Below are 25,825 nucleotides of genomic sequence, written 5' to 3'. Positions count from 1 at the left end.
GTGGTGTGGAGAGAAGACAATCTTTGACATTTCTCCTGATGTGTGTAATGCGACCAGATTTTAAAAACTTGTGTGTAGTGTGTGTGGGGCCAGCTTACTCCATAATGTCAGTGGCTGAGTCTCACGTACCCAGAACCATACCATATTTAAGAGCAACGTTAAAGTATTTAAAATTGATGGCAAATAATAAAAACTTTGTAACGTTTTCCACAAAAAAATCTGAATTGAGGATGTTGCAAACAAACAAACGCATGGGAATTTACCGAGGGAAATTAGGGAAAAAGAGTCCTCCAACTGCATTTTGCATCAAAAGTTCTGCCATTGCCAGACCCTCTGAACTGCACTGTAAAAACTGAGCCATTATAATGTCTTTAGAAACATTATTCAAATCACTGTGTTGAAGCCAGGCAGGCTGCCAGTCCTCTCACTCTAATTTGTCGATGTTTGATGTGCTAAAATCTCTAAATGAATGTGATAATGTGAGACACGTCAGCACTGAGACTCCGTCCTGTTCTGCTCAGGCTCCTCCATTTTTAAAGCACACACTCTTCCAAATAAGATCACGCTGCAAGCAAATGTAATGTACTCTACTGCCTTGTGCGTAGTGTGTTCATATTCTTACGCGGACACACTCAGAGGCTTAGGATCCAATCCAAGGCTTGCAGTCCCATTCAGCGACTGTTGGCTCATAAAGGCAATGGTGCAGCTGAGGACAAACCTCTTTTTCTCTGCTCCAGTTACAGATGCTGCACATCCCCTCCGGCACTACAGAGAACACTGCAGACATCTCTCTCCACGTCTCTCTGACTGTCTTACTTACAACCATGCACTCTCTCGGTTATGTGCCCTTTTTCTTTCCCTTGGGATTTTCATTCTCAGTCCCTTTGAGTTAGCCTTCTTTTTTTATTATTATTTTAATTTGACTCTGTTCTGATTAACAACTAGTCACTGATGACTCCTCTACAAATTTTCCTAAAAGGCCATCGTCATCAGCGTACCACAGGGACTTTCGACCACCTGGTGATGTTTGAACAGCAGCTTACGTCCTGAGGCTTTTTCATGCAGAACAAGGTGACAAAAAAATCCATAAAGAAAAACTAAAGAGAAAACATGATGTCTTTGTCTCTACAATACCAAAAAACTGTGGCTCTAATCCAATAACAAGTCACATCAGAGCCTGAATCATCAATATTGATGCCGACGTTCCAGTGGAGTGTGATGTGTCATTATTTAGTATAAGGTAAACACAAAATTAATCTGTTTATGAATACATTTTCTTTCCATTTGAGAGTGAAAATTAGACTATTTGAATGTGAACATTTATTTTGAGAGTTGGTGTGAGTGACTCACAGAGATTGGCACAGTATACAGGCTTGCTAAGCCTCAATACTACCAGTGACCAGTGACTGTTTCGCATCTGGATATGGTTGTTTCGTTTCTCTTTGCAGCAGTTTTGTGTCTCTTGTGGTCATTTTGCATCTCTCTGTGGTCATTTTGTGTCTCTTTGTAGTTGTTTTGCATGTCTTTGCAGCTGTTTTGTGTCTTTTGTGGTTGTTTTCAATCTCTAAGTGGTTGTTTCACGTTTCTTTGTAGTCATTTTGTATCTCTTTGTGACTCTCTTGCATCTCTTTGTAATTGTTTAGCTGCAGTTTTGTGTCTCTTGTGGTCATTTTGCATCTCTCTGTGGTTATATTATGTCTCCTTTTGGTTGTTTTGCATCTCATTGCAGCTGTTCTGTGTCTCTTGTGGTCATTTTCAATCTCTCTGTGGTTGTTTCACGCTTCTTTGTAGTCATTTTGCATCTCTCTGTGGTTATTTTGCATTTCTTTGTCATCATTTTGAGTCTCTTTGTGATATATTCTGGTCCAGTAATCCATCCACAGTGGTAAGTCCATATGCAAATTTGATACAAATTTACTTCATAGGTTGAATTACCTCTGTAACTATAATTATTTCACAGAATTGAAAATTCTAGCAAGCTAAAAATATTGCAACTATGTGTGTTCATATCGCCTGCTGATGCTTTTTCTCTATCTCAGTTTAAAATCTAAACTGTTGTTGTGTCACTGTAGATATAAAAAATGGATGCTCTGATTGAATCAATAAGTGAACTTCATTTTCCTCCAGATGGCCTAATGTCTGAGTGCTGCAAGAAATAGCCTGCGTTCATGTGTGGGAGTCTCAACTGTCTCAGCTGGTTGGTGGGAATTAATCAGGAATGCAAAAGTTACATAAGGAAAACATTTTAAACACAGTTGTCAAGATGATAAAACTGTGCCAAATAACCTGCTTTAAAACATGCACGTTTGTCACGGTTGTTTTGAAAATGTCTTTGAGGAAAGTGACTGTGGTGACCATGGAGTACATCACTTCCCACTTCTTCAATTAAGCTCAGTCTACACTGTTATTGTGTTGTTGGCAGGAGCTCAAAGACAAAAGAACAACTGGAGGCCACAGTGAACACTCACATCTAGTGCTGGTTGAAGACTTTCTTATGCACACTTATGTTACTGGATCAAGTTGAAATGTACAGTATAATTAGTGATGAACCCAGACCAGCTCTGCACGTCCCCTCAGCTCTATGGAGCATTTAGCCTCTTTGAGCTCTTTGTTTTGAGTCACCTCACTGCCCCTGTCATCCTGGTTAAGTAACCTAGCAGCTAGTTAACTGCCTTCTGCTGCTGCATTTATCAGCTAAAGAGTCAGTATTTCGCTCAGGAGTTGGTGGTGCCCAAAACAGAGCTAAAAGGATTACCCAGTGGTTCCCAAACTGGGGGCCGGGCCCCCCGGATTGGACACACATCCACTGCAAGGGGGTGACCAGCAGAGAAATAAAGAGTGAAACAAAGTTCAATGAATACGATCTATGTAGGGGTAATAAACAATTCTGCTAACCTTATTTCACTAAAATTCAACTTTTGAATCCATTTTCCATCCCCAGTAATTGTTAATCATAGTTGAAATTATGGGAGAGCTAAGGGCAGCTTGGGACATGAAGTCCCCTGAAAGTCTACTTTGAGACATTTACAGGGAGCCCAAAAAGATATTTTCTTTTCATATGTTTTCTTTTTTATTTTCCTTAAACAGCACAAGAAGTCTCTTTAAAAAAACAAAGGTTTGCTAAACAATGTTCAAAAAATGTTCAGCTTTATTGAATGTGATGTGTGATTCTTGGAGGGATGTGAATGAGCCGCAGAAAAGTATTGCCTGTGTCCCCCAGCTGATTATATGATTTTTATGATTTTTTAATTTTTGCTCTGCTGTCTGTAGTAGTAACAGTAGAATGGTTTTGGCAGTAACCCTGCAACTGACCGTGCTGCTGCGACACTTCCATGTAGGTGTATGCATGTGACATATTTTAGTAGCGTCACACACTGGAAATAAGGGCTCCCACAAAAGCCACTGTGTAATTTGAACCCTGTTGTTCTGGGATGAGGTGGGCGCAAACTTTTTTTCAGCTTGTGAAAGGGGGGAATGCCTGAAAAAGTTTAAGAACCACTGCCCTAACCTTAACCTAATCCTTACTGACAAAAACTTGGGGACACAGCTTTTGTCTCAGTTGCTCCAGCTGTCCCTATTTAACCGTTCTTGAGTCTGAAATGTGTGCCTGAAAATAGCTTAAGTCATACCTACACACACACACACACAGTGTAGCCCCATTGCAAAATGCCAAAGAACATAAATCCCGTCTAGAAAAAAAAAAAAAAAGCTCGCCCTACATAAATATATGAATCAGGTAAACATTTATAACGTACATTGTAATGACAGCTTAAGATATCTCAAGCAACTGTAAGCTGTGGTGATGGAGAGCCAAGTTAAATGTAGCAACAAAAAAAACAGCCTGATTTCACCTCAGTCAACCCACTTAACTCCCTTTTCTATTTGTCATCGGTGGTGACATTAATGCAAGGTGAGCCACTGTTTGATATTCCCGCAGCCAATTTGAGATCGTAATGAGTTTGGTTAAGTGAGTTGAGGTTTTAGCATATAAAGGCTCTCACATTTTTAATAATGTGACAATCACGGCCTGGGGGAGGGCACGAACACTAGAAATAAATAAATAAAAAAGCAGCAGGGAGTGTAGCTGACTGAGGACTTTGAACACAGTGGTGATACTGATCTGGTCCACTGCACGCACCACTTTAGCAAAAAAAGACTGAGATGCACTTTCACTCAGAGAGAAGATTAATCATGTGTGACTGATGGAAAAAATAGATGCTCAAGTTTCCTTTTCCTTTGGCAGACGGGAGGAATTCTCATGCCGTACACAGTGACTGATATAATTATTGGTTTGCTGATACCTGAGGTTGACATGGGTCTTTTATTAAACTCAGCATATCAAAGCATCAATGTCATCCAACTATGAAGGAATATTTTACTCAGCTGAATGGTTTCAGGGCTGTGAGTGTTTAAAAGCTGAGCTCTCAAAGAGCCGATCAACGATCTGAAAGAATCTCATTGGAATAAAGAGTGTCTCATCTCAGTCAAACCGTTTTCCACTCGAAGACGAACACATATCTTCTACGAACACTCTTTTATGTCACATAGTTATTTCAACCCAAACCATGATCTTTTCCTGAACCTAACCAAGTATTTGTGGTGCCTAACCTAACCGTACAACCATTTCTGCTATATTCTGCCAATAAATCTTAGCAAATCTTACACATTGGATCAGGGTTGGGGTGATTTATCAATGTAATTGACGTCATCGATTAGAGAAATATATCAATTTGCATCATGTGTGTCATGGGCACCTAAGTGGGGAGGATTAGTGATGGGGAAGGGTACGTATGGCACAAAACATAAAAAAATATACAGTTTTATCAGTTTAAACTGAACTAAAGTTTTCTGCTCTCCATGGAAAACATTACACCAAACTCCCTGTAACTTTAATTCCTCATTCATCTGTAAAAACACAAAACTCAAGAAACAAAAGATAAAGGGCATTATATGTTGACAGTCTTCTTGTCAATTCAGCATCAGTATGATACATAAAGAAAAGCTGCATGTTATGTTAAAATAATTTTGACTTTTAAAATCTCATAATTTTGACTAAACCTAGGGATAAAGTTCTCTTTCACTGGTGGAAATGAGCAAAGATGCAATGATTTTTCTTGCCCCACACTGATGCAAAAATAGCTCTTCAAGAAAAAAAAAAACTGATTCTCCAGTTCAGGAACAGGGTTTCTATGACACAGTGATTAAATGGATCAGTCCGTCACAGCAACCCTTTTGACTTGAGGTCCATTATTTTTCTGATCAGGCATCTGACAAATAAGAGCTTTTAAAAAGGGTGGAAATTTTGAAAAATAGTATAATCATTATATATATATATTTATACATATTATTACATATTAAATTTATACATATTATTTATACATATTATTATTTATATTATATTATATTATGCTTTATACAAATAAAGCATAATATGCTTTATTTGTCTCTTTTTCAGGGTAATAATTGAATAAAATGTTGAAATGTTAATGAGAGAATTGTTTCATATTTATTTTGAGTAACTATAATATTAATTGAGTAATTAAAAATATAATATATACAATAACTGATAAATTAGTCATTAGATTGACTAACTGAAAAAATAATCCTTGGATAAATCATTTAAAAAACAAAAAATAAAATACAAAAATAATAATAGCTTATGGGAAAAGGCTGGAAACAAGGAAGCATTGCTATTTGTACTAGATAAGGGTACTTTCTGTCAAAATTTGAGAGCAAATAAAAAAAAGAAAAAATCAGCAAGATATAGGTGCTGCAACAAAAAGTGTTACAACCGTCCCACATCTCCCCTACTTTATGTTCCTAAAATTCTTCAATTATTCTGCTGATTAGGACCATTTAATCTTATTATGTGCTAATCGATGGAACTTTAGACCACTTGTGAAGTGATATTGACAGAGACTATGATAGTTGCTAAGCAACCAAGATGTATCTCCAACTGTGTAAAAAACTATAATGGCGGCAATTTCCATGCAGTCAAAATGACCGCCTATGGCTGAAAACGGTAAAAATGATCAGATTTGATCAGATCATTTGCCTTTTGTGCAATTTCTCTTACAGGAAAGATTTAAAATGACATAAAATACAGACACTTTTAGGAACAGTCAGGGACCAGCAGTATTGTATTTTTTAATTCAACAAAGTTATTGTACAGTCAAAATGACCACCATGGCCATTGTAGTGTTGATCCCGGCTGAATACTGATTATTATTGTTTAACACATTCCAGCATTTGTTCCACACACTCACACATGATGCACAAACACAAAGTAACATGCTCCTCTGGTGAAACCTCCCCGGGGACACTGATGTTGTATGTCCTGTAGGTTATGCCACAGTCACGCTCTCCCTCATTCAACACGCTCTTCAATATTGCATGATATCATCTTCATTATCCCTCCCTGTTGCCTCAGTATCAGCTCGCACCTCTCCACCACCGGCTCCATATTATGCACTTAAGGATATTTTGCCATTACAGTGTGCTATTTTATTCATTAGCCTAGCGTGTGGCAGTTGGTAAATGGCAACGTTCATGCCAGAGGTGCTATTGGTGCTAATTGCTTTGGATAGATAATGAGAGTCAATGTAAGGAGAGCCATCCTTTGGGGATGGGGGTGTATTTAAGTGTGTGTACACACACACACACACACACACACACACACACACACACACACACACACACACACACACTCATAATGATATGAGAGAATATTTTGATGTAGCCATTCGAGTTGTCTACTGATCCATTACAAACATATGCAGAAAGAGCATACATTAACATGAACATCTGCACAGTGAAAAGGCATAAACACAGCTCACTTCATGTGGTGGAGAGTGTCAGAGCTGATAAATGTTAGGATAACATGAAGATACCAGATCTTCTTTTTTATTTTTAAATGCAAATTAGATGGAAAATTGTTATCTGTATTAATTTAATTCATCCAATCATTCATCTATCCTCCAAACAAGTGCTTCTTAGCCTTTTAGGCCTGTTATACCTTAAAGGAATAGTTCATATTTAGTGGGATCATCTGAGGTGCTTATCAATAGTGAGTGTATTACATAAAGTAGATGGTGGTCAGCATGCCACATACAGTAGGTAGCCAAAGATTGCTCTCAGATTGTGGCATAAGTCATGTGACTAGGGCATGATGATAACCTACTAACCTACCTACCCAATCTAATGATGACTACCGCAGGGTTATGCTCATTAAATTTTAACGTTTCAGAACTTTATTTTGAAGGGGCAATCTTATGTTGAAATCAGCACACTGATCTATTAATACACCGAAGGATCAGTGCTGTCACATACAGGAACACAGCCTCTGATTGGTTGACAAACTCAAGTCAAGGCATCTTGGGATTGCCAGTGAATGGCTAGCAACATGTTAACAGCAACAACAAATGTTTTCAAGATGGAAAACTGGATAAATAATTATAGAAAACCATGGGTATTTCATTTATCATTATAGAGTTATTTTACCACATCTCCAAGAGAACACTGCAGTTCAAGGCTGGATTATAAAGCTTCTGAAAGGGGTATCACTGCACTGGAGTTGACATACAGGTAAGGAAAAATGCTGGCATTAGCACAAGCTTAACGTTAGCTTGTCCTGCTCAGCTTACTTTGGGGCTGAATCCAACAAAGTCCAATAAAAGGCAATAATAAGGGAACTGTGGTAAATCGCCATCCCACAGTCATATGTTTTGTCACCACAGTCAGAAAAAATCCACAGCGTCACAGGCCTGACCCCTGGTTTCACACGGGACATGAACCCTGGCTTCCTGGGTAAAAGTGTTTGTTTCGACCCATCCATACAACCGACCCCACCTCCTCTATACAGCTCTAAATTGCCTGTAGGTGTGAATGTGAAGGTAAATTGTTGTTTGTCTCCATGTGTCAGGTATGTGATGAACTGGTGACCTGCTCAGGGTCTCTTCCAATGTCTCCTGGAGACGGCTTCAGCCCCCCAGCGACCCTCCAAAGATAAGCGGTTATAGGTCATGGGTAATGGATATATATCTTTTACTTCTCCCTTTAAGCATTGTGCGACCCCTCAAATTAATCCTGACCCCCAGGTTAGATGCACTGCTTTAAACCACTTATTCTGTACAGGGTCGCAGGACGCAGGAGCCTCTATCCCAGCATGCATTGGACAAGAGATGGTGTACACCCTGGACACACTGGCAGTCGATCAAGTAAGCATTTTCATGCAGCCTTAAAAGTCATTGTTTGACTTTGTGAAGAGAAACTTACACCAAAAACTGTTCTTTGTTCTCTTCTTTCCATTTTTATCAACAGATCTACATATTTTAGCACAATTCTATATAATTCCAGTACTGAGGAAATGAGCTCATTAACCCTGGACCTTTTCACTTTGACTACAGAGGAAACACATAGAGATAAATAGAAGGCTTCCCTCAAGAAATCAGCTTTCCATTACGAGGAGTCTGATGCCAAGACAATGGCTTAATTAAGGCTCCATCTGTCTTTTGTGGAAAATTATGTTGAGTGGTTGTGAATGAAGCAGATTGTCTGGCTGAGGAACTGAGTTTAAAGAGGAGGGAGCTGCACTGCTCTATATGACATACTTCACCTACTCACTTATCACAATATAGCAGCTGAATCTTTATGAAAATCGTACATTCTCTTTGTGTTGTATAGTAAATTAAAGGGATAGGTCACCTCAACAGAAAAAAAAAAAAAAGATTCTCCCCTGCAGCCAGTGTCTCTTTCCAAAAATCGTGACTGAGTCACTCCAGATATTCCACAGACCTTGTTGTGAGCAGTTTCATGTAGGAACTACTTACTTACTACAGTAGAATTTACTGGAACTACTTTCCACCAGAATTACTTTCTTTCTACGAGAAAATAATCCAGATGGATAGAAAGCACGACAGGCAAGGGGAAAAATATGTATCATATTTTTAAGAGAATATTAACAGGAAATGAACATATAGATTATAGGATTTGTTCACCTGCAGGTTAACGTGCAGGTTGAAGGTACATCCTTCAGCTTCAAGTTTTGTCTGCAGGCTACATACATATGGCTCCTCCACACACGGGAGGAGTAGGCATATGGTGCTTTCGGCTAGAAAGGCCTTATGGACAAAATCTTGCTTTAAAAAAAAAAATCAAGATTTTTTCAACCCTAGTTCTAATCAATAAGGGCTTTCTGGCAGAAAGCCTTGAAGGCTAACTTCTCCCAACAGCCCCCTCCACCAAGAAGAAAAAGTCTCTGCTGCCTGACAGGCAAAGCCCAGGACAAAAAAGGTAGAAAGTCACTCACTACTGTTTGTAAAGCTTAACTGAGAAATCTATAAAAACTGTCCTTGGAGAAGTTAGCCTTCGGGGGCTTTCTGGAAAGAAAGCTTTAGGAAGTTGGGTGATGTAGTATGAAGATCAACAGCAAAAGTCCATATGGAGAGCAAGCTGTGGTGGATGAATGAGTCAAACACAAGAATTTAATTCAAGATAGTAGGGTTCATGTCACACGTGAAGCACTTAAAATACTCATTTTCAGGGTTTTTGTGTTTTTTTATTCTTCTGTTGCCCTTTGGTTAGATATTGGCAACAAAATTACTTGAATAGGTTAAGGAAACGATCATGCTTTAGGTTAAAAGAGACCATGTTGACAGCATGCTTTCTGTCAGAAAGACTTTCTCAAAGAAAAGCTTTCTGACAGAAAGCCCTTAAGCCTAGCTTCTACTATGTGCTGTAATAACTCATGGTGATAAGCATATTAACATTTACATATCCTCTGGAAGGTATTTTTCGTTATGCACTTTATATTTTATTTTTCACTTTATATTTAATACTTTCTATTGTTTTATTCAGTGTTACTGTAATTTTGCAGCGATCTCTGGCACATGATTTTCCCTCAGGGTTAATAAAAGTCTGTCTTATCCTATTTTATCCAACTTCACATCACCTTCTCTGAGGAAATGGTATGCAAAAAATAGATCTAAGACTGATTCAAAGTGAACAAATCCCCTCGCTGCTGATACTGCAACATTCCAACATGAATAAAAACCTTCCTACAATTCCAGGACCAGTCCTCTGCTGTAGTCTAGTAGTCTAAAAATGTATCTCATCCGAGAGAAAATACACCCTGAACTTTTCCTCCAAACAGCCTCAGGAAAGATGCTGCTGCTCCCCAAACTAACTCTTTTATACTCGTTAGTTTTTCATTTTTTCAGAATATTTGTGGTCATCTTATAAAAATTCAAACTGGGACCATAACCACAGTCTTGACTGCTGAGAAGCATCTGGTTGAGTAATTCCCCACAGTGACACTCCAATTACATCTGATCATTAAAGGATAAGACTGGCATTATTCTATACTTATATATAGCAAATTGAATTAAAAGTCCCAAACCAGCAAAATCTACATGTATTTTCTAACTTTCCTTCCCTGTCTGAGGCTTTCAGCTCCAGCCCCGTTGGCACCTATTGAATATTTAAATCTTCAACCCTCTAGACTCCCAGCAGAATTCTAGATGTTGGATTTGATGGAATGTTTGAGAATGTCTCAGTCTGCCTAAAAGAAGAGAAAATAACTTCGGGTCAATTTCATAACAAACGTGATCCACAACATTTCTCTCTGTTTGCTTCCTGAGTCAACATTCAGAGTCTGACAACAGTAAAGTAAAAGACAAATGTTTCACACTTTACCCCACACAACTATGTTATGAGAACAAACAACAGTAATGTTACAATAAGTAGTGTTTTTTGCAACTCAGATGAGAAAAATGGCTGAATTTATATGTTGAAAAGTTGCAACCCAATCAGCCGTCCCTACCAGCACAGTTTATTTATTTTGTGGAAAACTCACAACCTGATCAGTCGTCCCTATCAACAAATTGTCACACTATAACCATCAGGGAGAGCTCAGTAGGTCCTGCTGTTTACTGATGGTGATAATGTGATGGGATTTAGAACAAAAAACGCTGTTGTAGGTAATTTTGCATGTTGAATAGTTGCAACCCAGTCAGTCGTACCTACTGACACTTTGTTGCTCTTCACCCTGGAAATCTGCCACCAGGGAGAGCCAAGTGATGTGATTTTGAACAAAAAACTCACAATTTCTTTGTCACTTTCCGTTATGGTGTTGTAGGTGATGTTTTTGGCAACTCATAGGAGAAAAATCACTGAATTTATATGTTGAAAAGTTGCAACCCTATCAGTCGTTCCTACCAACTCTTCATCGCCCTTCCCACTGGAAAACAACATCCATCTCCCATAGTGAGAGCCGAGTAGATCCCGCTGTTTATTGATGTGATTTTGAACCCAAAAAAATCTCACGTCTTTGTCCACGAATGTCTTGTTAGCTGTGTTTTGTCAACTTACATAAGGAGATCGCTGAACTTATGTGTGGAAAAGCTGTCAGTCCTCCCCATTGACTCTTCCTCACCCTTCCCCCTGGAAGACAGCATCCATCTCCAGCAGGGAGAGCCGAGTGGGTCCTGTTGTTAAGTGATTTTGATGCCTTCCACGATGGTGTTGTAGGTAGTATTTTTGGTCATTTACATGGGCAAAATCAATTAATTAATATGTGGAAAAGTCGTTATTACTGACCCTTTGTCACGCTTCCCTCCAGATAACAGTGTCTGTCTCTGGCAGTGAGAGGGAGAGGAGAAAAATCACAGATCTCAATGTTAGGATGAATATATCCGGCTCTCCACAGTATCTACAACAAAAGCTCAGGACCTTTTTTCCATATTTTAATACACTGAGGATTATTTTAAAATGAGGGGCATTCCCAGGAGCTTTAGTGAAACACAGAATGGGGTGGCACTATGAGGTCTAGAAGGTTCGAAACGGCCCACAAATGTATACTATTATTTTTTTATTAGGCCCTGTATTTTCCTGTAACAGCTGGTAGTTTTTTATGAAGCATTACTCTAAGAGGAGACATAAAATAGACAGAGAAAAACACAAAACACAGGCATAATTAAGAATTCCAGCTCGTCATGATTAAATCATGTTTACTATGGTAATTAGAGGCGCAATAAGCATGAAAACAGATATTTGCAAATGAAGCCTTCATTTTGAGGCTCTATGTTCTACATCCAGTAATGTGATTATAAATGAAAGGCAGTGTGTTTTCTCAGCTCCAGTTGATGATCATCACAAGACTACCAAGATGAACACAATTCCCGTTTTTGCATGTCTGTATTAGTCTGATAAATATTGCTATCTCATTCATGCCTGCTGATTCTGCCGCAGACAATCTCCTCTCTGCTTTGCTGTCCTCTCTGACCTTGAACCTCTTGGTGGGCCCGTCCGTCCCCTCCAGCTCTGTGCTTGTCTGACTCTGTATGATCATCCCTTCTCTTCTCTTTCTCTTTTCTTCTCCTTATCTGCAGCTAAAACTTTGTTCTTTCAATTTAAAATTCAGTCTTCCTTCTCCGATGGCAAAATACTTCCCCAACGTCCCCTCAACTTTGTTAACTGCTTCATAATAAAGATAGAGGACATACCCTCCTCATTTTTCACCCCCATGCTGACTCCACCTGTCCATTATCCACCACCTCTTGCTCTCCTATTCTAACTTCCTTTTCACCCCTCTGTCCCAATGAGGTGCTAATTCGCTCTCATCGTCTTCAATTTATTGATCCTGACCTCCCTCCTTGCCTCTTTGTTCCTGTTTTGTTCCTTTAAAGAAACCCACACTCAAAACTTCGAATGTAGACTTACAGACTTGATTCTCTCCTTCCATTTCTTTCTTTCGAAACCATTTGAGCACAATGACTTTGTTCAATTTCCTCCACGAGTTCAACATTCTTACTCCCGATCAGTCAATGGAGACCGCCCTCCTTGCCGACACAAAGGAACTCCACACTGCCAGAGCAGCGATCCTCTTTTCTCTTCATAACAAGTTATTTGGCTGTTATTCACTCACAGAGCTTTTCCTACCACATTTATGCAGATGACACTCAACTAATACTACTCTTTTCATCAGGCATCACATCTCTCAGTGGATGTTTTACTATGACAAGAAGCCCCACCTCCCCAACACTGAGCTACTCTTCCTCCCAGGAAAGGAATCATCCATCCATGACCTCTTCAGTACCACTGAGAACTCTATGATGTCCCTGACTTAAACTGCAAGGAACCTGTCCTTCACTGTCAACATAACTACAACAACCCACTCCTGCAGATTCATGCCCCACACCATCAGAGAGATCCGTTCCTCACCCAGGAGGTGGTTCAGGTTCTGGTCTCTGCAGCTCATCCAGAATGCAGCAGCCTGGCTGATCTTCAACCTGCCAAGTTCTCCCACAATACACTACTACTCCACACCCTGCACTGGCTACCAGTGGCTACTCAAATCCAAATTGAGTAACCACTGTTTGCTGACCTACACATCCTCCCTCAGAGACTGGAAAGCCATCTGTTAAGGCTGCACCTTAACCTTGGAAGGCAGCTGGATTTGCATGATCACGCAGGAATCCATCTTGCCAAGTTATCCATTTGTATCCACACCAAAAGCAAAGTGTCCTAGGAGGGACTACTGGCAGCTACGGGCTTAGTTTTAGGTGTGATGACAGTAAAAAGCATCCATTCAGGCAACTTGTCTAAACTAATCAATGGTGGGTCCTGAAGAGGTTAGTGTAGATACTGTGACAGCATTAGTTACAGTAGCATTGAAGGCTTTTCTTGATGGAAAAGCTGTTTTTGCTCTTCTCCCAACCAGCTTCAGCAGCTTCAGAGTTTGATCTGATTGGTTGAAGTTAGTCTGTGTTAGATGTAATAGACAGATGGATCAACCAATCACCTGCCTTTTTTTGCCTGCCCTTTTCCAACTAGTGTCTGAGGACAACTTCCCAGATGGTTCTGTGTAACAAATTGTCTGGCATGTCAGGTTACCTGCACTTTAGCCCATTAAAAAAGTTCTCTATCTCAAAATGTTTGTAAACGTAACACCTGAAATAGTTCAGGATATTTAATGGCGTATTTTAATGAGATATAATGCAATGAATTGATTTTAAGAACCAGTAGAAAGCTCTGTTCTCCACTGGTTCCATTACTTATAGTGGTTCCACTAACATCACAAAGAAGAAAGTAGTGTTTTGTATATTACCTTTGTAGCAGGATAGAGTAAAGAAATGAGCAAAACTTTAACCATGTAAACCTAAGCTGAACTCCCTGCACGCCTTCATTTCAATGTCAATGCTCTACATACTTGAACCTCCATCAGTGTATTTCATCAGTCTCATGGATTTTTATTCATTTTGTTGTATGTTAAGTGGCTAAAATCAGTTGTGTTGTCAAGGATAGTCCAACTGGTGGAAGTCCAGCTGCAACCAGGACACCTTAGACATGTTAGTTACCAAGTTAGCAAGGATAAAGCAAAGAAAAAGGAAAAGGACAAGTTGATTACAACTTTGGTCATATTTTCCTAATCTTCAACATTTACAATAACACAGTAATCATCAAAGTAATAGCTGAGATCTGGGAACATGGTAACATCACTACATCAAAGTCCAGCAGTTTCAGAAACACAAGTTCAAGACAATCAGAGAGGTTGTGATTTGTGTTTATGAAGTATGATTAATTCCCACAAGTCAAGAACTTGATAGCAACCTCCACAACTGAGACTGAATTAAAGAATTGCTTTCAAAGAGTGGTGCCCTGAAGTTAATTTAATGCAAGTTCATTTCTGCACTTCTGTGTTTTGTGCAGATTAATGTGTTAGCACAATATAATTTTGGCGCCAATTTGAGTCTTTTTAATTACATTTTGGTATGCTTTTAGGCATGCTTGCTGTTATTAGTTATAAACCCAAACTTTTAATTACTCACATTTTCCTACTTCAGTTCTCTTTTTACTGTCAATATTTGCTTCACAATACACACAGACACACACGCAGCGCTGTGACTGACAGCCCTCCACCCACCCTGGGACTTAGCAGATGGTTTCTAATTGCATCTGAAGGCAGCATCAGTCTCCAGCTGCGACTAAATTGGTGGGCATGGGCTTTAGGTAAACACAGCAACTGTTCCAGCCCACTTCAAACACCTGCAGCCGTTTCTACATCCATCATTCACACATATTCATTCACACACTTTCATACCCTACAGCTGCCTGGAGGGGCTTGCTGGCTACTTCTCAGTGGATTTTCTCAGGTTTTGGACTGACCACGGAATTGCGAATACTGAGGTTCTGTCCTGTCCCGTTGCATACAGTGTTGCATCAGCTACTGGAGGGTTCAAAGCTGAGCCTGACAGTACCTGGCTGTTTATACCATCAAAATTATACAATATAGGCCGATTTATTCCTGTGGGGAAAAGACAGGTATACTTCTCAGTTTTGCAATTTTTGCCTGGCTAAATTCTAGCACAAAACACCTGCGGTCAAGTAAAATAACCACTTATGATCACAAATGTTTAAAGGATAAAAGAGAATACAGAAAGAGACCACCTATCTGCAAAATGTATGTAAAAAAACATTTTCCCTTTTTGATAATACACTTCCAAAGTCTTCCTAAAGTCAGCAGACTTTAAGATAAAATCTGCAAAGACATCAGCCTGGAAAAGTACACATCTTGGTGATGAACAGAAGTGGGAAGTAATGAAGTAAAAATACTTAATTACTCTACTTAAGGACTGTACTTAAGCTCTGTATTATTTTTCTGCCAAGTTTTTACTTTTACTCCCTACATTTTAACACAAATGTTTATTCTTTCTCCTGCATTTGAGGGGAATTATTAATTATTTTCATTTGGCATTGTGTGTCGCCTTTCCAACATGAAGACTTCATGGATGGATTTCAACCTAAATGGATGGGACAGTAACACATAGAAATGACAACTCCATCAGTGCATATCACACAAGACAAGACGAAAATGACGTAAAAGATGAAACAAAACAAAAACAATATAGTGAGACGTAACAGGAGCAAAACAACGTAAAAGACGTAGGAAGATGAAAATGATGTAAAAGATTAAACAAGACAAAAACTATATAACAAGATGTAACAAGATGAAAAACACGTAAAAAAAAAAAAAAAAAAAAGACAAGACAAGACAAAACAAAAACAAGGTAACAAGACATCATTCAAAAAATGAAAACAACATAAAAGACATACCATGGCAAAAACGATGTAACAACAAATGAAGTAAAAGGTGAAACAAGACAAAAATGATATAACAAGACATGAGATGAAAACCACATGAAAGACGTCACAAGACACAACAAGACATAACAAGACAAAAACAAAATATAAGACGAGACAAGACAAGACAAAAAATACCTAAGAACATGAAACAAGACCATGGAGAAAAGGTAAGTCTCATTTAGCTTTGGTGAGAAACAGCTGGTAGAAATATCTCTTAACTTTTTACTTATACTTTGAGTGAATTTCAGAGCCTGAACTTACTCACTTTTACTTTAGTAAAGAAGTTGAATCAGTACTTCTACATTCACCAGAGTCCTTTTTTAAAGTGTTTGTACCTCTGCTTGAGTAAAGAATGTGTGGACTTTTACCACCTCTGGTGATGAAAGCTGAGAGCAGAGGACCTGATGAATCACAGAGTCTTGAATGCCTCTCAGAGCTGCTTTTCTCTGCACAGCAGCTGACCCCAGCAGCTCTGAGGAAGTGGGTCACCAGCTAAGCAGGGACATGCCACACTTCATGCAGCGTACGGTCGACCCTCTGGGGATGGACTGTAAGCAAAAGACCTGGCCCTGTCAGTCCTCTATGGTTAGGCTGTCAAGTTAGCTGGCACTGAGACACACACACACACACACACACACACACACACACACACACACACACACACACACAGTCCGTATATTTTCCAGGGAGCATTTTGTCATAACTTTGGTAGGCTATGAATATTGGGCCATGTCTGTGACACGTCCAACTCCAAACTCAACACTGGTCAAGTGTGCATTGCATTCTGGTTAACTGAGGCATTTATACAGATGCTTAAGGTATTCACTCAAATACAGAAGCGCGCTGCATATAGGAAAACAAACGCAAAAGGAAAGCGCTGCAAATACAGAAACACGCTGCAAATAAGAACACAAATGCAAAAAGAAAACGCTGTATATCCAGTCATACAATGGAAGTGCTCCAGGCCTCTAGGGGCAGTGCTGAGCGAGAGACAGACAACAGACGTATCAAAAAAGAAAAAAAAAGTAAGAAAGAAAAAGAAAAAAGAATATGTACCTTTTTGTGTGACCTCAACTTTCTTCCATCCACAATTTTCTTCTTGTCACTTACTTCCCCATCTGCTCCATATCATTCGTTGATACGTCCGTTGTCTGTCTCTCGGGTGGAAGCTCAGCACTGCCCCTAGAGGCCTGGAGCACTTCTGTTGTATGACTGGATATGCAGCGTTTTCCTTTTGCATTTATTTTCTTATTTGAAGTGTGTTTTTGTATATGCAGCGTGTTTGCCCTTGTCAGCCATCGTACTGATGACTTATTTGTTGTCATTATTTGATCTATTACTCGGTGCTCCTCTCTAATCCTGTTCAGTAATTCAGCATTAATAATTTGTGTGCACAGATTAAATAATTTGAAAAATCGACCAATCTTATTTTGAGAGCAAGAAAAGTTTTAATTTGTGAGGATGAATTAATTAATTTCAGAACCTAATTTAATTCATTTAAATCAGAGCTGACTCATTTGTACAAGCAAATGAGTTCATTTGAGAACGAAACGGTTGTTTGCATAAAATATCAACTTGTTTGTGGAATTTAAGTTGTTCCAGAGCACAGATTACTCTGTGAGCGCATTAACTAATTCAAATGAGAGAGTGTTGCCAAACATGCAGTCCTCAGTCCACACCTCCTTCAGTCTTTGCTTTACTGATGTGCGTCGGTGCCCATCAATACCCATTTGGGCTAATTGTGTTTAACACTGCAAGAATAACTGACCGATTATTGACCGGTTTGACCCCAGTGCTCAGTTATCCATCTGTGGCGACAATGATCAAGGCTCAAACACAGCAGCTCGGTGCTCACAACAACCGCAAACTCCCACACTGAATGTGTTTCACAGAGCCAATCAGATCTCTCCCTGCAGCAAAGCCCTGGTTTTCCTCCACTGTGCACATCAGAGGAGCCCACACCCGGAGCAATAACTGCAGGTCACTGGTCAATAAAATACAGTAGAAAACATGGATATTGAACAGCCACACTGCATCCACTTGGGAAATGAATCTCTCTCAAAATATCTATTTATATCTATAGAATGTTTTCACCTGTACTGTTTTCCTACAATACTGTTTCTCTCACTCTCTGTATGCCATACAATACTAATTTAATAATAATAATAATAATAAACTTTATTTGTATAACATCTTTCATACAAGAAATGTAGCCCAAAGTGCTTTATAACATAGAAATGACATTCACCAAAGACAGAGACTGAAAATAAAAACAGAAATATGTCACAGTTGAAGTAAAACAAAGTAAAAATAAATTAAAATGTACTCTCTGACTAACAGTCAAACTGTAGAGTTTTGAATCAGCTGAATGGTTTTCTTTCTGTTTCAGTTAAAAGTGCGCTTCAGTAATTGAGTCGGCTCAAAATAAAGGCATGAATCAGGTTTGTTCAGCAATTTGGTTCAGCAGAGATGCACAATTACATGTCATCTGTGTAACTATGTATGTATGAATACACACATTGTGGCAGCAAGTATAGTGAGAATAGTAACGGACCAAGACAGCTCCTTTGATCTGCAATAACAATGCAATAAATAATAATATCTGTATTTATTTTTGTGTTGTGATCATTTATTTCCATTTTGTTTGTTTGTTTGTTGTTTTATTTCATGACTTTTCAAAATGTATGTCTTATACCATTTAAGGGTTCAGACAGTTGTGATTTAGCGAGAAAGCTGCAGAGGTCAGAGGTTTTTCTTTTTTCTCTTTTCCTTATTTCATATTTTATTTCATTCTATTTGATTTCATCTCTTTTTTTTAAACTCAGTTTTGATTTAAATTAGATCTTTCTATTTTATTACCACATTGAAGAAGCAGTGAATACAAAATAATGAAAGTTTGAATTTGTGCTGCACGATATGGTAAAAATAAAATAAAACAAAATAAAAGAGATTGTTATTATTTTGACTAAATTGTAATATGCAATACAATTAATAGGAATGATCATTTTGCATCACAGCAGCTGGAAATAACCATTAAAATTGTGATGATGCAAAATTTTGTCAGGGATGTTTTCTTATATTTGAAGGAGGAGAACAAGCTTCACAGGTCGGGTCATCTCTGCAGCAATGGTCTTTTGCAGCTTCTTTGGATATTGCGTTTGGCCATGTTGTGATTTTGATAATACTGCTATGAACCATGCAGCCCTAATTTTAAATAATTTATTGTGGAACACTGCTCATTCCAGCAACTGTACATGTGATCTGAACTCCCAGCTTCACAACAGTTTAGTCACTGGGAGTGTGTGTGTGAGTGAGTGTATTTGCTGATGGGACTCCGACACCAAACACACAGACTCGAGGTCAGCAGGTGTTGTAATTGAATTTCACAACTTTGCAGCCCAGTTGGACCAAACTTCATGTAAAATTCATGAAAATTACAAACCATATTTGTGCCAAAATGGTGTTTGTTGTAGCTGTGTTATTGTTATTTCCTGTTGTTCTGTGTAGCACATGTTCTGTCCTGAGGATTCTTGTTTTGCTGCTGTCGCTGTCTTTACGGTGTCCTGTTGTCTACATTCTGCGAATTTGACTACTGTACTGGTTTCAAAATACCAAAGGACTGCAGCTGAAAATGATCTGGAAGTGAGGTTATATTATGTGAGAATGTGTGTATCGCATGTGACTGATATTGCCCAGTGTGTCTTCATCCCAAAAATACAAGTTAAAGTGTAATAATAAAGGTTAATGTCGACTTGTCTGTGTTGTATTCGTGCTCCAGACTTTCTGCTGCTGACTGACATATGTGTCCTTTTCAGCCATGCAGAAAAATAAAGCCAATAAGCTACAGGAGCAGCTCTCTGTGGGTCTGCAGAGCAACAAAATCAGGCTGTTCAGAAACACACTCTGCTGCTACCCTCTTGACATTTGCAATTATTTCATTATTTATGCAGTATTCAGGTCTGCAGCAGGAAAATATACTTTTGTTCAAAAAGCTGCAATGCAGAATTTTGTGCCATTAAGCCGCTATAGACAGTTATGCTGAGCTCACTGAAGCACTAAATGTTCTGATAACCACATCTATATTTGTCCTTCAAATTTGCCATATTTTTCATAAGTTAACACAACACAATAATGCATCCACAAACACATTTACAGAAATCAGAGATAATTAAAAAGGGCACAATGATATATTTCTGTCTCTGCAGCACCCCTCCCCCCTCCCAATGTAATATTCATCCCCTACCATCACCACCCGGCCACGCTCCCCAGATTTACACAATTTCCTGCATACATCACACCGCTTCTTCTCTCAGTCACAGCTCGGTTATTGTCCATTTTACGAGAAGACGCAATATTTTTTCCACTGAAAAATAATAAAATGTAGAAAAAATGTAGAAAAAATGTAGAAAATTTACAAGATCAAATTAATTAGGAATTTGTCACAGACAGCAGTTTACAAAGTTTGTAAATTTCACCCTCACTCAGTAACTCACAAGATAGAGTGATTTTTCAATGGAGTCTGGGGTTATTTGTGTGTTCACAAACATCCACCACAGGTACGAGAGCCCTTATATAATTTACGTTACAAAGAAACAAATGATGGACCTACAGGATGTCATTTAAGAAGGTGGCCCAGGCCGTTTGTTAATAGGTTTCTCACCTTTTTAATAGACATTTCAAACAAAATATATTTAAATCTGGACCTCCCTCCATTTAATGCACATGCAATAGTGCAACATTATGGTCATTTTGTCAGTAGCTTTCTCATTTTTTATTATAGACTTGCAGTTAACATTTATTTTCATAGTCGATTCATCTGTCTATTATTTTCTTGATTAATCGATTAATAGTTGTTTGTTTTAAAATGTGAGAAAATGGTGAAAAATGTCAGTTAGTGTTTCCCAAAGCCTAAGACGACGTCCTCAAATGTCTTGTTTTACTCACAACACAAAGATATTCAGTTTACTGTCACAGAGGAGTAAAGAAACCAGAAAATTTTCACAATTTATGAAGCTGAAATCAGAGAATTTGGGCTTTTTTTTTCTTGCAATTAGTTCAATCATCAATTAATCGTTGCAGCTCTATTGTAGACACTGCAAACTAAATTGACACTCATCTGGATGTCCTCTCATTATATTGAAAAAAAACTACAATTTTTAAACACATAATGGGCCAATATAATTCTGACATGCACATGAAATATTCTGACATGCATCCACCAGCATCATCATCAGTTATACAGCTTTTATTTAGACTTTGTTCCTAAATACCGGCCTGTAGTCAGAGTAGGGATGTCACGATGCCAGAATTTTGAACTTCAGTACAATACAGACATAGAAAAGCAATACCTCTTTTTGATACTACAGCAAGAAGAAGAAAATTCACACAAAATAGGATATTTTTTTCTTCAAAAAAAAATAACAACCTGCACACAGTACTGGTAAAGAAAAACCCTGTCTGGTTTTGCTGCAAGCCAAAGTTCAAGCACGACAATTAAGACTAAACTGAACTGAGGTCTTGAACGACTGCTTCTTTTCTTTTTTGTAGCTTGAGCACTTTCGATACATCTAATGTCAGTACTGTATTGTTTTAAACAATGTGGTGTTAAAAAGTATTGAAGTATCGCTACTTTAGACAAGCTTAAGTCAGAGCCCACTGTTGTCAGTGTGGTGAACACATGGATGGATGGACGTGAACTGCAGCACAGACACTCAACAGACTCATCTCCACTTCAGGCTCAGTGCCAGGTGTGCAGCATCTGGATCTGATTGCTCTGTAGTTCTCTCAGAAAATGATCATTCTGGAGTCTGCAGTTATTTGGTTTTCAGCACCTGGCACCATCAGCAAACACAAACACATTCTGATGCACTGAATCAAAGTGATGGATGATGGAGACAGGTGTCACCATCATGGCCAGTCAGTGATTGAACTGATCAGGGATCAGATCAACTTTTTGAGGATAGTATGAGTTGAAATCATAGGAGACACTACTTCCTGTTTATCTATGTGAAGAAAAATGGCAGTTCATTTCAGTGTCACATCAGCTGCCCTTATCACAGGTGTAAATGGTGGCAGTGATTGAATTGTCATTTTCAGGGGTCACTATTTTTCAGAGGATGGGCTAAGAGGAGGGAGGTTACTGTATACAGGCGTGCTGCACGCACATGAATGCACACCAGTGTGCAAAAATGTACATCTGAATTGACACAGAGAAGCCTCAGACAACAGAGAGATGGAAAAATTATTAACCTCAGATGTTGTACATTCACTCAAAAGACAACAAACGGTGAAAAACGTGCATCAGGCTGCAGCCTCCTTTTTGCATGCACTAATGGTTGCAGCTGGACTTGACGGTATTCTGTTTATTAGAAACGAATGACTGGAAATTGTTGCTCAAGTAAACTTAAGTGATTCACTTCAACCTATTATTTATTAATGTACAGGAAAATATAAATTTATACAGAAAAAAATCCTCCCAAAGGAGGATTTCTGAAGAGCTCATGTGTCTTTCAGGGCAGCTGAGCTCTGTGTGGTTAGTTAGTGGCATAGATCACATGTACATTTACACTTAAAGTTAAGACTGTAAACTGTACGCAGCTTGGAGAGATGAATGCATGCACACACTAAGTGGTTGTGATTTAATCACCGTTCTTACACACAATCAGCTCTTTCTATTCCTTGCAGCCTCTAGCTCATGACCTCTACAACATCCCTCTAGAACATCTCCATCAGGATCCAGACAGTGATGTCACCCTGTGGGCCCTTCTCCAAAAAATAAACTCCTCATAACCTTGGTGCTATCTAGTGAACCAGAGGGTGTTGCACAATACACTACAACCAGTAGAATATGACACCCCCACTTTGGTTTCCAAAGACAACCTGCTGTTTTGGTTCCAGTTGGGAACCAACTTTTCAGGTTCCAAACCAGTTTCTCTTTGCTCAGAATGGTTAAAAATTAGGAGCTTGAACTAGAACAGGGCCAGTTCCATGTTAGTGGAACGCACAATATCCTCCTAAATTCTGCAATAATGTATTCTGTCACATTTCAAAACTTTGCATTCATCTGGGTGTCCTCCCATCATAAACAAAACCTCCCATTCAAGTTCCACTTTTAATTTCCATCAGAAGCATTAAAGGGGCAAGATGTAGCAAATGCGTGTGCAAAAGTCAAGCAGTCCAAATAGCCAGTTGGAGCCATAGAGAGTTTTCCTTCATATTTGAGACACAAAGTCTTCACCAAAGTCTATTTCATGTTAACCAATTAGATAATCAGGTCTTCATGCATTCTTACTAAGAAATCCAGGCAAAACTCCATAGCAAACCAACAATATGCATGAAGTTAAACAGCACTAAACCCCACAACACAGCCAATTAGATAATAAAAGTCTTTAACCATTCTGAACTTACAGGTTCAACTCCAGCAAGCCATCAACATGCATGAAGTCAACCAGTGCTAAACACCACAAGACAGCAGAGACAAGCACAACACAAGTCCTTTTCCACCAAATAAGTTCTGGTTCTTGAACCAGTTCCAATCAAGATCCTTGGAACTTTGATGCTATATAGAGAACCAGCTTGTATTTCCACCACTTTTGAGTGGAACCATTGTCATCACCAGCTTTTCCGATTCATCTTTATTTCATTCATTTCAGTTCATTTGTGGTGGAAATGCTCATAACAGTTCAAAAAGTGCTTGAACCAGAACCGCACTGGTTCCATGTTGGTGGAAAATGGCCCTGTGTGGTTTCCTTTTTATTTGAGGCACAAAGTCTGTTTCATGTTAACCACTTAGATAATCAAATCTTTAACCATTCTTAACTTTTTAAGAGATGCAGGTTCAACTCCAGCAAATCAACAATATGCATGAAGTCAAACAGCACTAAATACCACAAGACAGCAGCGACAACAGCACAAAACGACACCTGGCACATTCAGTCATTCTTTCCTAATGAAACAAGCGCTTAACACCATGCACACGCCTCTTGTAGGTCAAAAACGTGATCACTTACCAACATTGATGACGTTGGCGGACAGGAAGTGGCTGCAGGGAAGGCTGGCGGTGCTCACGAAAGAGTCGCCGTCCGTTGTCACGGTCGTCCTTGACCTCAAAGATGGGTTGGGGGAGTCGGTCACGTTGGCCATTCTAGCTGCCACAGAATCCATGACCGCTGATGGGTGATGGATACGTCCAGACAAACACAGATCAAATTATGAGATTAGGTGTAGCTGCTGACCTCACACCCCAAAGAGTCTGTCTCTCAGTGCCTTTACAAGCTGGTATCCAATCCAGTCATTGATAGTATCCAAAAATTGACGTCATGGTCAAAAATATTCCATAGTTTTCTCAAATTGAAGATCAGTAGTAATGGAAAGCTGTAAGATCAATCCAAAATCAAATATTGGCAAAGAAACTACAATCCAATCCAATATTCAAATGTGATTGAAGTCACAGAAGGAAGTCTTTGATGAAGACTCCCACACACATCCAAGAAAAAGTGCTTGACAAAATCCTCAAATTTGATTAGTGCTGAGAAGTGGCAGGGGTAAAAGAACAGCTAGTCTTTCCTCTGGGAAAAACAGATTATGATGAAGGACATCTGTCGGACGTCATCACTCAAAAAGACTTCTGGTCATCCAGGTCCAAAGCATAATCACTGGCAGGCTGTGCCACTGCAGACAGAGACATGCAGACAGAGGGACACAGAGGGCAAATATACAGTATGAGACACATGAGAGAGACATGAGACTTCACATGAATTATGAGGATGAACAACACATGGGAACAAATGCTATATTCTGCTCAGAATACATAATTTAGTTGAAGCTGAAAGAGCCCTTTCATGTGTTGTATACAGTCACCAGAGGGAATTATGGAAGCCCTGAGAGGCAACTGAGAAGGAAACAAATTCTGGTGATTCATCTTCTCAGTCTGATCTAAATTCTTTTTCTCTCCTGCGGTTATGACAGGTGGAATAATAGGTTTTGACAGGATAATCTTTCTCAGTTCCTTAAAGTCTGTGTAAAGCAACAATAAATGTGTGTTCTTGTGAGTTTGTGACTTTATCACACCACAGAAACATGTGTTATAAATCACCCAGCCAAATCTGAATGATTGAAAGTTGTTGAATATATAGAATTAGGTCTCAAAATTGTTAAAAAAAAAAAAAAAAAAAAAAAAGAGCAGTTTTCTCTGCACTGAAACGCTGGGGGCGTGTCCACTCCGCTGTCTCAGTGTCAAACACAACTACGGCCTGAAAACCACCTAAAACATGGACACTCCATCTAGCATCTTTATTGGACCACCAGAGCCAGAGGACAGTGACAGGATGGTATTTCTTTCTTCTGGGTCGGGTTGTTGGAACTGAAGTGAGCTGAAGTGAACTGCTGGGCTGAGAATATGTTTGTAACTGACAGTTAGGGAGGGTAGTGGGACATGGGACAGTGTCATTCATTGGGCTTATATAGTGTTGGGGGACCATGACTCTGGTACATCACAGAGCCATGTTTCAGGTCCGCCCCGAAAATCCTGCTTACAGAAACAGTAAACAGCAGTTTAACAGTCTAACTCCAAAGTTATGTTCTAACATGTATAATGTGTTTAGAAGTCTCCCTTTGTCCTTTACACAGACTTACTCAACTTCGAAGTATTGTTTGTCGATGTAGTACGTTACTTATTTTGACCACA

At 39.0% G+C, this 25,825-nt stretch overlaps 1 protein-coding gene across 1 annotated transcript in view; it reads right to left on the bottom strand.

Moving 5' to 3' along the window:
- The window catches only part of plch2a (phospholipase C, eta 2a), a 242,523-nt gene extending 217,713 nt beyond the window's left edge, over positions 1–24,810 (bottom strand). The window contains exon 1 of the mRNA XM_084721859.1: positions 24,150–24,810. Coding sequence (XP_084577985.1) covers positions 24,150–24,303 — 154 coding nt within the window. The 5' untranslated portion in view covers positions 24,304–24,810. The remainder of the gene's footprint in view (positions 1–24,149) is intronic.
- Positions 24,811–25,825: the final 1,015 nt, after the last annotated feature.

Source organism: Lutjanus erythropterus, chromosome 6 (assembly GCF_056507025.1).
Source record: "Lutjanus erythropterus isolate fLutEry1 chromosome 6, fLutEry1.hap2, whole genome shotgun sequence".
In the NCBI taxonomy this organism is placed as follows: Eukaryota; Metazoa; Chordata; class Actinopteri; order Lutjaniformes; family Lutjanidae; genus Lutjanus; species Lutjanus erythropterus.
This window is presented reverse-complemented; position numbering and strand designations above follow the sequence as displayed.